General features: G+C 36.3%; 1 protein-coding gene across 1 annotated transcript in view; it reads left to right on the top strand.

Moving 5' to 3' along the window:
• Positions 1-5,739: 5,739 nt before the first annotated feature.
• Positions 5,740-18,510, top strand: part of TMPRSS11F (transmembrane protease, serine 11F) — a 211,536-nt gene continuing 198,765 nt past the window's right edge. Inside the window, exon 1 of the mRNA XM_006896811.1 lies at positions 5,740-5,799. Coding sequence (XP_006896873.1) covers positions 5,789-5,799 — 11 coding nt within the window. The 5' untranslated portion in view covers positions 5,740-5,788. The remainder of the gene's footprint in view (positions 5,800-18,510) is intronic.

The raw sequence follows: 18,510 nt of genomic DNA, 5'->3' as shown, positions 1-18,510 counted from the left end.
TGTGTCCCAGGAAGAAATGGCCAGCATTTCCCAACATGTCTTCACAGTTTTACTTTGAATAGTAAATAACCAAGGTCTCCATGTTCATTCCAAGCCAAAATAGAATGTTAGGATTTCTCAAGTCTAGGCCCACTCCACTACAGACTGATTGTCCAATGAGGGGACAAACCTTTGCTCCTATTGATGCCTCAATATCTCTATGTAAAGGGCAGGTAGCAGGGCTGTACTGAGTGTGGTGGTCTCTAGTGTGGTGGTATGAGTCCTGGCTAGGTAGCTGCTGGAGTAACAGACCAAGGAAAGAGACATGAAGGGGAACAAAGTCACAGAAACAAGTCAGGGAATGCTGAGATGGTACTGCACACCTGGTTATTCTCTTCCTTTGAGTTCCCTACTAATGGAAGTGGGGTACACAGTTAATATGTGGTAGGTCTGGGAGTTATCAATTGGGGAGAGAAAGAGATAGGCAAGTATGTGAGTCATTGGCTTGAGATTTAAAAGGTGAGCTGAAGAGGGATGAGGATTGGAAGAAAACTTGCTGTTCTATTTCTTACGAAAGTTTTACATTGATTTATATTGTAATATACTGCAATAAAAAAATTAAAAAAGGAAGAACTTGCCCTGTCCTGTGTTTATCAAGCTGAAAGAATTGAAAAACAAGTTCAAGCCTTGAAGTACTAAGAGATGCCGTGCGTAAAATCTTGAATGATCCAGGATACATCAAAAGGGCATTATTTTTATCGTAGGAGTACGCAATGAGGGTTGCAGAGTGGATTATATTTGGGGGTAGGGGGTGAGGTTTGGGGAGGTGCGGGGGGATTGTTCCAATGGGGGAGTTTTTCTTTTGCTTTTCAAGGGGAGGAGCGAAGGGGGAGGGGGAGGGGGTTGTGCGGGGAGAGGGGTGTAGCAGTGAATGAGTGGAGTTCCGGAGTCTCTGTGGATGTTCATTGAAGTGAAAAATAAACAAGCTAAATTATAAAAAAAAAAGAGAGAGAGAATGGGAAGAATACAGAGTACCAAAATACAGTCTCAGAAAGCCTTCATTGACACTGACAAAGTTTGGGAATTATTCACAGCTTTAGTTTGCTTGGCTCCACAGTCAACACTCTTGGCACCAGTAGCCAGGAAATTAAAAGATGTATTGAGATGGGGAAGTCTACTGTTAGGGACCTCTCCAAAGTATTGAAAAGCAATGGTGTCTCTCTGGAGACTAAGGTGTGCCTGATACAGGCCATGGTCTTTGCTCTCACTTGTTATCCATTAGAGACTTGGACAATGACTAAGGATAGAAGGAGAATTGATGTCTTTGAGCTGTGGTGCTGCAGAAGAATTTTGAGGGTACCATGGACTGCTAGGAAATCAAACAGATTCGTCCTGGAAAGGATTAAACCAGGCAGCTCCTTGGAAGCAAGGATTCTGAGGCTCCGTCTAACATACTTTGGACATGTTGTAAGAAGGGACCGATCCTTGGAGAGGGACATCATATGCTTGGTAGAAGGAGGGACAGCGCAGGAGAGGAAGGCCCTCTATGAGGTGGATTGACTCAGTGACCGGGGTAATCGGGATGGGTGTGTCAGAGACAGTGCAATTGGCACAGGACAGAGCAGAGTTTAGGGATGTTGTACATAGGGTCGCTATAAGTCACAAGTGACGCAATGGCACATAACAACAACAACATCATATGAACAAGAGCCATGGTAATAAAGAATAATTTCAAGCTGCACTGAGGCTCTGACAACAAAACAAGGCCCCAGAAATTGATAGAATACCGATAGACATGTTTCAGCTAAGAGATGCAGTCCTGAATGTGCTCACCAGTCTAAACCAGGAAAATTGAAGGACAGCTAGCTGCCTGACCGACTAACTGGAAAAGATCGATGATTGTTCATATTTCCAAGAAAGGTCATCCAATATAATGTGTTAATTATCAAACGATATCATTAATATTATGAAGCTCTGGTGACTCAGGGGTGAGGAATTGCACCTGATCCAAGTCATAGTATTTTTTTTTTTGCCATGATATATAAACAGATAATTTTTTTGCTATGGTACTTCTGATTTCTTCTTGTGCATCTGAAAATTGGACAGTCATTAAGGTTAAAAGAGGAGAATTGATGCTTTTGAATTGTGATATTGGAGAAGAGTGCTGAATATCAATCACATAGACTACCAAAAGAACAAACAAATATGTCTTGAAGAAAGTACAACCTGAGTGCTTCTTAAAGGCCAGGATGTTGAAACATCATCTCACATACTTTGGACACATAGTCAAGTCCTTTAAAAAATATTTGAAGCTGCAAAAGATGGAGGGCTAGAGAATGAGAGGTAAATCCTCAAGAAAATTAATTGACACAGTGATTGTCAAAATGGGCTCAACCAGATCAGATAGATAATAAGGATGGCACATGATAGGGCAAGGTTCAGATCTTTTGTTTATAAGATTACATCTGTTATTCATAATCAACTCCAGGGCATCTAACAATAGCACTGTATGTTAAAGTGACTAAAAGCCATTAAGTTATTTCTAACTGATAAAACCTTATATTCAACAGAATATAACATCATCCTATCCAGTGTTATTCTCTTAATACTTGCTGTGTTGAGTATACTGCTGTAGCCATACATAGGGTCCTTAATCCATAGAATGTTTCACTGCCAACCCAAAGGTTGCACTTCTCTGTCGTTATGAATCTAGCTCTCTGGGACAAAGATGGACAATTTTCCCTTCTTCTATTTCTGGTCTCAGAAATCCAGTGGAGAGTCAGCTTGAAATCAGTTCCAAAACACAGTAATGGATCTGCTTTATCTGTGTCATTTTCCAGTCTGAGCTCTTCTGATAACCTATGTCAAGTGCAGGAAATATAGTCTTGCCATCTTTATTTCTGAAGAAAATATTGGTTACATTTCTTCTAAGACAAATTTATTTTACTGGCAATTTACACTATATTTAGTATTCCAACAAACACCATAATTCAAAGGCATCAATTCTTCCTTCATTTTGTTTGTTCATTTTTCAGTGAATGTATACATGATAATTGAAATTACCACAATTATGGCCAAATGCACCTTAATTTGTAAACTGATGTTCTTGCTCGTTAGCACTTTTTTTGGAGGCCTTTGCTAGCAGATTTGCAGATTTACTTTGTTATTTGATTTATTCCCTGCTTCTTTTATGGGCACTGATGGTGGATCCAGGTAAAATGAAGTCTTTGACAACTGCAATTTTTTCTCTGTTTTTCATAAAGCTGACTATTGATCTAGTAATGAAAGCTTTTGTTTTTCTATATTAAAGTTATCAACACCCTTGGTGGCAGCATTCAGAATATCAGGAGATATACAGCTGTATGAAAGTCAGCTGTCAAGGAAAGTTCTGAAGAGTAAAAATGGTAAAGACTAAGATGCACCTGATTCGAGTCATAATCCTTCCAATAGAGAAAGCTGGACAATGAATAAGGATGACAGAAAAATAGTGGATACCCTTGAGTTGTGATGTTGAAGAAGAGTACTAAATATCCCACACCCTTCCAAAAGAACAGATATGTCTTGGAAAAAGTGCAGTCAGAGTGCTCCTTAGAGGTAAGGATTGTGAAGCTTTGACTCAAATATTTTGTCATGTTGTTAGGAGGACCCATTACTTGGAGGACATCGTGCTTGGAAGAATGGAAGGTCAGTGAAGAAGAGGAAGAACTTCAATGAGATGGATTGGCACAGGGACAGCAGCAATGGGCTCAAGTGTGTTGGAGGTGGTGAAGATAGTGAAGGATAGGAGAGAGTTCAGATCTGTCATTTCTAGGGTTGTTATGAGTTGTACTCGACAACAAATAACAACAACAACTTATTGAGGTTTAAATCTTATAAAAATATTATGTAATAATTGAAGTTAGTCTTAATGTGTAGACATTTGTTGTTGTCAGGTGTGACCGAGTTCAGTAAGACTCACAATGACCCTACAAACAGAAGATCTGAACCCTGTTCTCTCCTGCACCACTCCTTACACTTCCTGACAAAATAACTCATTGCTACAATCACCATGTCAATCCACCTAGTTGAGGGTCTTCCTCTTCTTTGCCGACCCTCCACACTTCCCAGCATCATGTCTTTCTCCAAGGAATAGGCCTTCCTAGTAACATGCTCAAAGTATGGGAGGCAAATCTTCATCATTCTTGCTTCCAAAGAGCACTCTGGCTGCCCCCTCTCCAGGACATATCTGTTCATTAATTATAGTAAAATTAACTTGTTGTGTTGTTATGTGTCATTGAGTCACCTGTGACTCATAGTGACCCTAGGTACAATAGTCTGAAACCCTGCTCTATCCCTTGCCAATCTTATTGTCTCAGAAACACCTCTCCCCATTACCCCAGTGACTGAATCAATCCATCTTATCGACGGTCTTTCTCTCCTGCACTGTCCCTCCACCCTCCCAAGCATGATTTCCTTCTCCAAGAACTGATCCCACCTTGCAACATGTCCAAAGTATGTCAAGGACCTCTTTAAAATGCTAAAGAGCAAATATACTGTTTAAAAGACTTATATGTACCTGATCCAAGCTATGATACTTGTAATTTTTTTCTATGTATTTGAAAGTTGAACAATCATTAAAGATGAAAGAAGGGGGACTGATGTCTTTAAATTGTGGTCTTGGAAAAGAGTATAGTGTAGACTGCCAAAAGAACATGAAAGGCTCCTAAGATCAACATGGACTGCCAGAGAACATGGAGAGCACACGGACTGCCAAAGGAACAAACAAATCTATGCTGTAGGGAGTGCAACCAAAGTGCTGCTCAGAAGCAAGAATGGTGAAACTTTGTCTCACTTACTTAGGGCATATTTTCAGGAAGAACTAGTCCTTGGAAAGAGAAACCATACCAGTAAAGTTAGAGGGTTAGTGAAAGAGAGGAAGGTCCTCAATAAAGAGATTTGACAAAGTGACTACCACTATGCGCTTCAGAAGGACAAAGATCCGGGCAAGGTGTATAGAGTCCTTATGCGTAACAGTTAACTTGATGGCTCTTAACAGCAGAGGAAGTAGTCTAATTTGTAACAATAAGAATAGGAAAGGAAAATATGGTTTTTGTTTGCTCGTATGACTCTATATTTCTTTTTAAAAGATTTTTGAAAGAAATTCTTTCAATAATACCTGTTGTCTTTAAGGCTGAAGTGACAGCAAATACCTCATATCTCATTGCCATTGAGTCTCTTCTCACTTAGACACTTTCAGTGAGTTTCAAAGGTTGTAAATTGCATGGGAAGAGATCTTTAGTCCTGTCAAGTAACCCAAAAACTTAGTCTACTGAATTTAAACAGTTTGCCCCAGCATATACCACCGATGTGAAATAGACAGTCCTTCTACTTCACAGTCCAGCTCTTCATCACATCTCATGATTCCCTCTAAGGGAAATGGCAACATGATCTTAAAGAAGTTAAGAAGTGCTATCAATACAGTCTAGTTTGGTGTTTGGCTTTAAAAAAAATGGGGCCACACCTCAATGCTCATCATACCTCCCCTACTGGGGAGTGTGGCCATCTGAGTCATCATGTCGTGTGCCCTCTGTTGCTTGGAACTCCATTAGACAGGTATTGACAATTACTTCATTGTGTGGGACCAGCTGGCACAAAATTGATCATGTTCTTATCAGGCTACATCAAGACTGCAAGCCTCAGTCATTAAACTTGCTGGACTCGTTTCCTCACTTGTTGCCAGTGACTCTTATTATCTTCCAGCCTCCTTGTCCTGACTTGGCTGATACAGATCAGATGGTGACTGAAGAGAAGCTGCCCCAGTCCTGGGTACATGATGTACGCGTAAGTACTCAGCTTTTCTCAGCAAGAGTGGTCAGTGGGAACAAAGATGTATAGCTCTTGAGATAGCTGGGACAGATGTTAGTTGGTAGAGTCTACTTCCAAAAAAAAAAAAAATAACAAAAAACTTACCTGTGTTATTATGAGATGGGCTGGCATTTCGTATTAAAGTGTTTTATGTATGTTGTATCTGAGGTTAAAGTTCTGTTGTTTCTAAATGTGAGAGTTCTTTACACTGAAAAATTATTTGTAAAATATTCCACCAATAAAGTGATCTTTTCAAAAATTATGTCATGTCAGTTATATAATATTTAAATAATCATAGAAAGCTTTGCTTCAATAATAAATTGTTTTATGTATTTTATTTAATTTTTTTATTATGTTCAACACCAAAATTTTGCCTGATGTTGCTTAATGAAATGGATACTGGGGAAATTAGAAATGTAAAACTACTAGAATTTTTAAAAATTCTACTAGAATTTTCAAATTCAAATGCAAGTCTATTAGATTTAAAAAGTTCAAATAATAAAAAATAGGACAGTATTAGGTTTATTGTACATACCACATGAATGAAATTACAAAATTAATAATTTATTTATAATACATAATTATTGAATTAACAAATCTAGACTAAATGTGACTATTGTAAAAGATAGAACTCCAGAATACATGACCAACAAATGAGTTTAATTGAACTCTTAAATAATTATATGTAAGTATCATTTAGTTATTATATGGATGATCATTTTTAAGGAAAATTATTTCATTTAAACTTTAACCTACTTTCTCAAAGAGGTCTTTAATTCTCTGTGAACCCTAATTTCCCACGTGTTCTACTGACATTTCAGACTTCCTCATGATTTTGTAGTAATAATTACACTGTCATTTGATTTTGTCTTCAATTATATATAATGCTTCCAGCCTGTAGACTGTGATATTACAAATATGACTATTCTTGGTTCCCTAATTCGTTCTTACATCACAGTGTGAGGCTGACTGATACATCTCTAATGGTGTGTTTAAAACTCCTCACCCAATTGCATGATGATATTACCTACATTTATAAATATGAGAGCTAATTTTTTTCTTATTTAGTGAGAATAGGACAAAATTAAGATAAAATATAAAGAAAAAAAGCTGTCTTTATTTTTATAAATCTTAAGGCAAACATATTAGCAGAAGCCACGAAGTTATATTCATTAACTCCAAGTTTCTATGATATATCCTTTCTATCAGCTTGCTGTCGTCTTCCCAAGTTAAAACCTCATTTTCTTCATCTCTTCAATTTCCCACTCTGATAATATTAAGTCAGTTAAATGCCTCTTGAAGCCTTATTAACCATAGTTCTAATTTTCATAGTTCTGAGAATCTTAGAGGTCTTTCTAATTAAATTTTAAAACATTATTGTTTATAATACAGATTTCTGTCAAAAAAGAGAAAAAATTAAATAGATTGTTTTGTAGAGATCAGATAGGAAGTTCAGGCAATAGATTAGTTGAATTAATTAATAAAGATATTTTGCCTAAGGGATCTAGCCTTCTTAAATAGTGTGTGAGTCAGAAGTGCTATACCTTCTTAGCAAAAGTATTATCTTTCTCATTATCCAATATGCTAACAAGAGGCACTGTGTTGTAGTGGAAAGAGTAACAAGAGATTTAAATGTGTTCTATAGTCCTGTACTCTGGCAGCTGAGCTCTAGATCCTGTGTGATTTGCCCAAATTCCCATGTCAAGGTGTTACTACTTCTATAATAAAGATAAAATTGATAGCTTTTGTTGAAATAAATAGCGCATTGTCACAACAGGCCTTGAAAATAGCTACATAAAACTATGAAATCCAAGTGGCACAACAATTACATTCTTGCATGGTGACTGAAAAAATTGAACCCACTCTGCCACTTCACAAAAGAAAGACCTGCAGTTATGCCCCTATAAAGAGTCCAGAAAGAAGGTTGCAAAATGGAGTGTACTCGGGGTGGGGGGCTTGTATACCAATGAAGGAATTTTTCTTTTACTTTTCAAAGAGAAGAAAGAGTGAACTGGGGGAAGGGGCGGGCAGAGAAAAAAATGCAACAATGAATGAATGGAAATCCAAAATCTTTGTAAATGCTCATTAAATGTAATAAAATAAAAATTTTTTAAAAAGATAACAACATAGAAAGCTCTCTACTGTGTCATATAGGGTACCTAGGGGTTGAAAGATACATTTGATAGCACCTAAAAATGACAACATATTATGTTTAAGAGGTTTAATTGTTGCTGTTTTTGCTATTGTTAGGTGCCATCTAGACAAATATAAATCATAGTTTCTTTTTATAATAGATCTGAACCCTGTCTTATCCTCTGCCAAACTCACCGTCATGCTGCAGTAACTGTGTCCATCCTCCTGGTTCATAGTCTTCCTCTTCTTTGTCATCCCCTCACCTTTCCTATAATAATGTCCTTCTCCAAGGAATAGTCTTTCCTAGCAACTTGCCTAGAGTATGCAAGAAGAAGCTTCACCTCCTTGCCTCCAAGGAGCACTCTGGCTGGATTTCTTTAAGACAAAACTGTTGTTTTGGTCAGTCATGAGACATTCAGTTCTCTTCTCTAACACCACAATAGAAAGTATGAGGTTGGAAAACTGGAAATTGTGAAAATGGGGGAACAATCTGCACATTTTTAATTACGTTGTAGCTTAGGTATCTGTATTCTTGCTTATTTAATATTGTTATAATTAGTATATCATTTGTCTCTCAGTTTGCTGAACTGTGGTTACCTGTGGCTACTGTGCAAAGCTGTGCCTCCAGTTTGTCAAATGCCAGAGTTGTCACCCATGTTGGACAGTTTTAATAGAGTTCCCAGATTAAGACACCCTAATAAAAAGGATTGTCCACTCACTTCTGAAACAGCAGGCCTCTGAAAACCCTATGAACAAAACAAGTTTAAGTGTTAATTATACGTAAAGGATGTTTCAGATAGATGTGTGTAGATTGGTGTGGTAAAAATATTTTTTAGAAACACTACATTGGATAGACCTTATTGAAGAATTTACTGATGAAGCTCAAACATTGGAGTCTTGAGTATACGTTATACTTCAACATAAAAACCCCAAAAATCCTCAAAGCAGGACCAATAAATAGCATCAAATAGAAAGGTTTTTCTTTTACTGGGATCCACAATCAACCCCAACGAAAACAGTAGTTATAAAATCAAATGACATATTACCTTGGAAAAATCTTCTGCCAAGGATTCCTTTAAAGGATTAAAGGGTATACTTAGCCTGCCTAACTTGGGCTATTTTAAATTGCTTCATAAGTATGTAAAAGTTGGATGATAAATAAAAAAAGAATTGGTGATTTGATACCTTTGAGCTGTGGTGCTGGAGAAGGGTATTGAAGGTACCATGGACTGCTCGGAAAACAAACAGATTCATCCTGGAAAGGGTTAAACAGAGTGGCTCCCTGGAGGCAAGGATTCTGAGGCTTTGTCTAACATAATTTGGACATGTTGTAAGGAGGGACCAGTCCTTGGAGAAGGACATCATGCTCGGTAGGGTGGAGGGACAGCACAAGAGGGGAAAGCCCTCTATGAGGTGGATTGATTCAGTGACTGGGGTTATCAGGATGGGTGTATCAGAGACAGTGCGATTGGCACAGGACAGAGTAGAGTTTAGGACTGCTGTACATAGGTTGCTATGAGTCGCAAGTGACTCGACGGCACATAACAACAACAACAGCAAATTGTGATGTTTTTTGGAAGAAAATTGAATATGCTAGGGACTGTCAAAACAAAAAACCAAAATATGAAACCACCAAATTTGTTTTTAAAGAAGTGTAGTCAGAATACTCCTCAGAAGCAAAGATGATGGGACTTGGCATGCCAATAGGATGGCCTATCTCCGTGGTTGGAAAACTAGAATATCATGGAGGCAGAGGAACACCCTTAACAAGACAGATTGACAAAATGACTATAACAATGGGCTTAATTAAACACAGCTGAAATTGTGAGAAATCAGGCACGATTTATTTCTGTTCCATATGAGGTTGAAGAGTTGGGGGGGGAAATTGATGGCACCTAACAAGAATTTTTTTTTTTAATTTTTAAGCCTATAATTTCACGAGTTCAGATGTGCAGGAAGCAATTGAAAATATCATGATTTGAATTTGGTACACCTTAGTTTTTAAACTGATATTCTTGACTTTTAAAATTTTAGATAGGTCCTTGACAGCAAATTTATCCAATACAACACTTCTTTTGATTTCCTCATTGCTGCTACTATGAGTATTGACAGTGAATCCACGTTAAATGAGGCATGTATTTACATGTACATATGTGAAGATACGGCATATCTATACTAATGTGTTATGTGAATATATTATGTGTGTATACCTACACATATGCACAAACATATATGTATTTATGAGTAAAAATAGTTTCTGTATTCACAGAATTCATAAAATAAAGGAGGAAACATGAAAAATACTTGAAACAAAAAAATGTTCACACAAATATGATGAAAATGAAATAAAAGGTTTTATATATATTTCCCTCACTTAAATATCTCTAATTAATTTAATTTCTTTTATAATTCTTGAATTTGGTAGGATTGGTGGTAGTGATTATTGCAAGCTTGTTTATCTATAGATAAACAAGAATTAAAGTCATAGAGTCCAGTTTGACTATATTAAATATTCATATGGTTTTAAACTCTGCTTAAAGAGTTCCTTGAAGAGTTTACTCATACACAATTGACATATTGATTGCGTGTTGTTGTTGTTGTTAAGTGCCGTCGAGTTGAAGGCGACTCATAGAGACTCTCTGAAGGAGAGTCCTCGATGCTTGGGTGCCTTTCATCCTCTCTCCAGGTTCATAGGGTTTCTGGAGGCAAGCTATTATGGAAGTGGATGCCACTCCTCCTTCCAAGCTTGTTTTAATCGGGGAGCTCCACCCTACTCTCTGTTCGCATTGGGTAACCAACCATTAACGCATTTGACACATCAGTGTCACAGTATTCAGCCTCACAGCAACCACAAGTGACCGCTGTACGGCAAGTTGTACACCAGGGCTATACGACCCACAGGAATGTCTGTACAAAAACAATGAAAAACAGCCCCGAGGGCCGCGGATTAAAAGTCACCCATCTTTGGCTTGCATATAAACCGTAATTTTTATTAAAAAGATACACTAATGATGCTTTAGGTGATTATCTTTGGCTATCTTTAAAAAGGATTTTGTAGCCTGGTAAGGTCAGATCTATAGGCATGGTGAATGGGCATTTAGGGATAAATAGCAAACAAGTTGTTATACTCTTGAATTAGAAATTAATATATGTTTTCATTACTTGTGATTCATTATGAATTCTTGGAATATCAAGGATGTGTATATTCAAATTACAGATGCAACGCCAAATTAAAAGACAAATTATAAATATTTTTGTTTAGTGTTTTAGATTGTGTACATTTTCTTCTAATAGCAGATATGATTAAACATTTACTCTTCATCAGTTTCCTATGTTTGCCAGTACTTAAAACACATTCACTTGTTTTCAAATTATTTTGAAAAGCATTCAGCATTTTTAATTCATCTCTAATTGCTCCTTAAATTTTTAAAACTGGCTACTTTGAGATGTTCAAGAATCTATATTATCTCATCATTGAGTAAAGAGAGTAGTTTAGGTGTTTTATAAATTGATTGAAAACTTAACTATTGGAAATGTAAGCTGGAATCAATTAAATGGCAACTATATTTTTTTATCATCTGATAATATAAAAAATTCCATTGCCATAGAGTTGAATGACCCTCATAGTTGAGCCTCCAGTTGAGTTCTTCAGAGGTTGTAACTATCATAGGAGAAAATTGCTCATCTTACTCCCAGAGCAGCTGGTAGATTAGAATTGCCTGTTTTTAGACTGTCATCACAACTCTTTCTTGTTGTTGTTAGGTTCCATCAAGTTGAGTATGGTTCATAGCAGTGACCCTATGAATAACAGATTTAAGCACTGTCTTATCCTGTGCAATCCTCATCAACTTTGACATAATTGAGTCCCCTGCTGCAATAACTGTGACAATCTGTCTGGTTGAAGGTCTTTCTCTCCTTCACTAACCCTCCATCTTTCCAAGCATGGTTTCCTTTTCCCAGTATGTTGTCTTTCCTTACAACATACCCAAAGTATGTGAGAGGAAGCTTTGCCATCTTTGCTTCCAAAGAGGACTCTAGGCACACTTTTTCCAAGACATGTCTATTTATTTTTTAATCCATCGGATATTTAGTATTCTTCTACAACACTACATTCAAAGGTGTTGATTATTTATTTATCCTCTTTATTCATTGCCCAGCTGCATTGCAAGTTATTGAAAAGACTATGACCTGAATAAAATACACTTTAGTATATAAACTGACATAATTATTTCTTAGTTTGAGAGGTTCTTAACAACAGACTTTCCCAAAGCAACACGTTTTTCTTTCTTGACACCTTGCACCAAAGGTGTCGATTGTAAGATGAAATCATTAAAAATGCATTGTTTTCTCTATCTGTCATAATGTTGCCTATTAGCCCAGTTGTAAGAATTTTTATCTTCTTGATGTTGAGATGTATTGTTACTCTTTCAATGAAAAATCATTGTGATTTTAAAATGGGGTTTAAAAATGACAGAATATGGCAATTTTGTTTAATTTACTCTAGAATATCATATATATAATACTTAATATAACATTAAATGACATAATTTAAAAAACTAAATATTATATTGTTGTTGTGAAGTGCTGTCGAGTCATAGATGACTCAGAGACCTTATGAATGAGAGTCCTGAACATGCATAATTTTCTCTAAGTTCATACATAGAGTTTCCGGAGGCAAGGTATTTCAAAAGTGGATACCACTTCTGTTTCCACGCTTGTTTTAATTTGAGAGCTCCACCAAACACTGTCCATCATGGGTAACCATTATCACACCCGTGTCACAGTGTTTGCCATCAAAGCAGCCATGAGTTACCTCTGTACAACAAATGGACAGACCAGTGCTATACCATTTTAGAAGAATGTTTGACTGAAAACAATTAAATCCAGGCCTGAAGTAACATTTGAGAACTTCTAGTACTAGTTAAAATATACAGATTCTTAGAACATATAATCTTGAGCATATATTCCAACAAGTGAGAAATGATAGAGCAAGTTGGAAGGACTCCCAAAAATGTGAAAAAAAAAAATCTAGTGCAAAATAGGGACAGGGAATTTAGGGTGTGTCTATACAATATTACAAGCATTAAGGAAAAGAAACCATCTAGTTAATCATTTGATCTACAAGCTGTCAAACAACTGCTTTAACGATGTATTTCACCCCTTAAACCTGTTGACACTTAAAAATTCTCTGAAACATTGGTTTCAAAGTCAGTCAAACATAAACAGAAAGACTACAATCAATGAACTTTTAAGTGTAAATTGGCAATATGTAATCACAACAGAAGCAATTGAAAATAAAAGAGCAAATAGCTTCATCCTGATAAAGGTTTTTAAGAGTAGATTAAGAAGCAGGCTAGTTATGTTTCTCCTATTTTCAGCCTGAACTCATTAGTTCAGTCATTCCTAAAGACCAGGACAGGATTTTAGGGGCCGAAGTTGAGGATTAGGTTTGACACATTAGCATAGACGCCATCTCGAAACTATGTCAATGATATCAATGGTATCATCTTAGTTTGCATTTGTACCCAGTCAGTGAGGCATTTCCTGCTCCATTATGACCCTACTGCCTATCTGTCCCTCCCTCTTATCATTTATCCTTCCATAATCATTGCCTAGTGCTTCCTATCTTAACCATTAAATGTGTTATGTACTATAGGTCAACATTTCTTTTACTAGTAAGTGAAAGAAAATTCAGGTCAATTGTTGCTTTTATATCAGATTACTTAAAAATTATTATTATTATATTATTTTTATTATGTTTCATTTTATACTGCTTTGCTAACAAAGTCCGTATGTATACTTTGCATTTCACACTATCCATTCATAACTGTGTTTCATGCAATCATTCCCATGCATTGTTTTATAAAATCAATCACCATTGGACCTTGCCCATCACTACTCAATATTTTCAGGTCCCTGCTGAGTCCTTCCCATTTCCTTCACCCACCAAACTGTGCAACCCTGTGGTTTCACCTCTGCCCATTATTTTTAAATATATATGTTAAGTGGTAAGATGATACGAGTGGATACCTGGAAGGAACATAAAAGAACTTCACATTTTCACAGCACAAGCAAAATCCATTTCAGTGTTTAACTCAAAGATTACAAAGTCAAGTGGTTCAAAGCCACCAGCTGCTCTGGGAGAAAAAGATGGGCAATCTCCTTAAGTGTGATTAACTGTCTCTGAAAACCTTCCAGAGGGTCAGCTTTGGGTCGGTTCCAACTCTATGGTAAACAAAAGAGGAGATTATTGCTATAAATCTCTCCCTTTTTATGACTGAATAATTCTATCTTTCTAAATCAACCCTTTTGGAAGCAGCAGACCAGAAATTAAGTGACGTACTGTAATGGACAAAACCTCATGACTGAACAAACAGACAACATCATGAGAGTCAGAAAAAAACTGAAATTGTCCAAGATTTCATTTCATTTCTATCCACAATCAACATTCATGGTAGCAATAGTAAATAAATCAATAAACTGTGTTAAATTGGTCAAATCTGCTGTCAAGTACCTCTTTAAATAAATAAACAGCAAAGATATAAATTGTAAGACTAAGGTGATTCTAAGCCAAGCTGAGGTATTTTCAATTGCTTCATAGACATGTGAAAGTTGGACAATGAATAAGAAAGACTGAAGATGAAATGATGTCTCTGAATTGTAGTGTTGATGAAGAGTATTGGATAGCCTATGGACTGCACTTTTTCCAAGACAGAAGGGTGGAGAGATTTAATTTCACATATTTTGGGCATGATGTCACTGGAGGGGCCAATGCTTGGTAAAGGATATGATGGAGGGTCAGCAAAGAAGAGGATGACCCTCAATGAAATGAATTAACACAATCACTGTACTGAAACACTGGATATCAGCACAGGACAGTGTAGGATTAGCAGAGTTACAGTCTATAGCAAATAAGGTCACTGTGAGTCAGATCCAAATCCATAGCATCTAACAAGAAAGGAGTGGTTAAAATAATTATGCACTGCACTGCACTATAGCTGAAAGTTTGGCTGTTGCAACTCAACTAGATCCTCCTCAGAAGACAGACTTGTCCATCTGCTTCTGAAAGGCCAGAGTCCAGAAAACCCTATAGAGCAAGTTCTACTCTTCTAGTTCTTGTAAACCCACTATGTTCTACAAAAACATAGTGTGTCTCTGTAAATCAGAATCATTTAACCAGCAATTAACAAGAGTAACTTTCTAAGGACTTCTTCTATGCTCCTTAACCTTTGGCACAACAAGAGCAATAAGACTTCAATTATTATTTACTACTTTTTAAAAATTGGTAAGATCATGAATTTGTTCAGTTCAGTTAGCTCATTTGCTGGCAATTTTTGCAAGAACATTAAACATTACTCAGAAACTGCACCCATTAAGATTACGTTTTTCAAAATTCTCACAAATGTGGACTTTGAATTGATTTTTACAGTAGTGTTGTTGCTATTAGGCATATTTGTGATGTAGCCTCCGACTTGATGTTACTTAGCAACAAAAAAAGTAGATTTGCAGATTTTTATAACATAAACGAGGAACATTGATGGATGGCCTTTTCATTAAGGTGTACTGCCAACTCAATGGAAGGAAGTTTAAATTCACCAGCTGCTATGAGGGAGAAATATGGACAATCTTCTTCCATGTGATTTACAGTCTCTGAAAAACCTCTGAAGGGTCAGTTATACTTTGGTTTCAACTAGTTAGCACATCACCTAACAACAATAACAATATCAAGTAAACAGAAGGGCAAACTGTACTCACATTTTCCCTCCAATACCAAATTTGAACTAGCAGAGCTAAGTACTAAGGTTTAAATTGGTTATTCAGAATACAGATATTAGAATATTTAAAATAATACACCAATATCAAATTTGAACTAGCAGAGCTAAGTACTAAGGTTTAAATTGGTTATTCAGAATACAGATATTAGTATATTTAAAATAATACGCCATGACAACTTCTTTTTTACTAGAAGTGATTCAATAAATTTTAAATACAGAGCAATTTCATTCAACATGATACATACTGAAATTGTGGGTGCCTGGAACTGGAGTACCTTCTTGAATTATGTGTTATCTGTTCATTGGAACATAGTGATTAGAACAATGGGTTTAATTAAGAACAGCAGAGATTGAAGATAGCACAGAATCTGGCAGGGTTTAGTTGTGTTGTGTATGGGGTCTTTACGAGTGAGTGACAACTCATTCATACCTAACAACAATAACACATTAAAAGAAATTAAATAAACAAATAATTCAAACATAACCTAGCTGTTAGAATTGCTTTTTCTCCAATTCATATGCAAATTTTGAAGAAATTAATGCTTCATATTTAAGTTTTAATTTCATTGGAGGAAACGTCTGAAAACAGGAATCGAAATTCCTCAGTGTACTTTGTTAGGTAGAAATATTATTGCACATATATATAAAAAAGGCTCTTCTTTCTGAATAAAGTTGTTCTTCAAATCTTGATTTATAGTCAAATATAATACCATCATAATGTGATTAATGAATATTTCTACAAATATAGGCTAAACATATATAACACCAAACCAACTACAACTAAGTTGATTCTCACTCACAACAATCCTACAGGAAAAAGTAAGTTTAATGATTAAAAAAGGGAGCTTTGGGGGCCTAGTGGCAAGAAACTGTACTGCAATCCCAAAGACAAGCTGCTCTGCGGGAGAAGGATGGGCACTCTCTTCCTGAGTGATTAACTGCCTCTGAAAACAGGCCAGAGGGTCAGGTATGGGTCTGTTTCAACTCTCCAGTACACTACAACAACAAACAATGATTAAAAATACAGAAGTGAGTGAATTTCTATCACCCTAGTGGCCCAGTGGAAGATAAGAAGTTGTACTGACAACCCAAAGTTAGGCTTTTCAAATCAATAGCCACTCTGGAGGAAAAAGACACTCTCATCCTGTGAGATTTATAGCCTCTGAAAACCCATGGAAAGTCAACTATGAGTTGATTTTGACTTAATGGCAATGTGAGAGAGATATTTATAGGTTAAAAAGTGTGGAATTTGTCAGAATATGAATTTTGACAATAGGTACTTCCATGTCAAATATGAAATTTGACACTAGGTATTTTAACATAGATATTTTACAAGGGGAAAATTGTGTAATTTAAATTATGCATACAATTGCTTTATTTTCTTTATAAATTCACAGGTTGTTGTTATGTGCCTTTGGGCAGGAACTGACTCATTGCTAGTCCTCTAGTGGGTTTTTAGAGGCAGTATATTGCACAGCTCAGGGACCTGGTGAATTGAGACAGTGTGTCTTTGGAAATTGCAGAGCAATTTCTTACAACAAGATCACCAGGGTTCAAGTTCAGAGGTCAGAAGTTCAATTATGCCGAGTTTTTATGAGTTTTATGAAGAATTGATACCTTTGAGCTGTGATGTTGGAAAAGAGGACTAAGCATCCCGGGGACTGCCAAAAGAACAAATAGGTCTTGGAGATGGTGCAGCCTGAGTGCTCTTTGGAGTGAAAGATAACTAGGCTTTGCCTCACATACTTTAGGCATGTTGGTAGTAGAGGCCATTCCTTGGAGAGAGACATGAAGCTCATAAAGGTAGAAGGTCAGCAAAGGAGTGGAGCTCCCTAGACCAGGTGAATTGACACATTGTCTACTGCAATGGCCTCTAATGCATCAGGAAGTGCAAGAACGGCACAGGATAGGAAAGGGTTCAGATCTGTTGTTTGTTGGGTTGCTATAAGTTTTACTCAACTCAATGACACCTACAAAAAGAAAAACTCATGTTTTTAAAATTCTGGAAATATATGATTTTATTTTCACAATTTGTGAGTATCAGTTAACTACTCAAAATGCTAAAGATTAAAAGATCACTGAAAGACATACATTTAATGAAGTAACAATTGTATGATTTTTTTTCTATTAAACAATGCAAATTAATTCCGTTTTTGAGGGAAAAATTACAAGAATGAAAAACTCTTAAACTTCTTTGTATGCAGAGAACCTACTCATTACCTCTACCACACGTGACTATTGGGAAATATGACTAAATTCTGGGACATGTTAATTTTGTTTATTTAGTATGCAGATTAAATTAATTATAAATTTTAAAAATTGTTGAGCTCCTTTAGGGCATTTATATGTTAATCATAGCTCTTCCCTCCAAACTGAAGTTCTTCCCTCTGAACTGAATTACAAAATATGACTTACTCACTTGAACTAGTCAAAGATATAAGGTTCTAAGTGACAAATACAGAAAGTTAGATTTTTATGCAAATTTATGCTTACTAATAAATAAAAGTTTTTATCTTCAATATAGACATTTTTCTTAAGACTGTGTTTGTAACAAAAAAAGAGTGTATTTGTGTATACCTACATATTTTACTACCAAAGAATTCTTTTCCTGTTATCAGAATTGTGTTGAAAAAGTTATTATGACTTGTATAAAAGAGCTCTAAGAATGTTGTTGTTATGTGCCGTTGAGTCGTTTCCGACTCATAGCGACCCTATGCACAACAGCCCTAAACCCTGCTCTATCCTGCGCCAACCGCACTGCCTCTGACACACCCATCCC

Source organism: Elephantulus edwardii, unplaced genomic scaffold, assembly GCF_000299155.1.
Source record: "Elephantulus edwardii isolate Elephantulus edwardi_28Jun2011 unplaced genomic scaffold, EleEdw1.0 scaffold00192, whole genome shotgun sequence".
Lineage (NCBI taxonomy): Eukaryota > Metazoa > Chordata > Mammalia > Macroscelidea > Macroscelididae > Elephantulus > Elephantulus edwardii.
The sequence above is the reverse complement of the archived record's forward strand: the minus strand, read 5'-3'. Positions and strand labels throughout refer to the sequence as shown.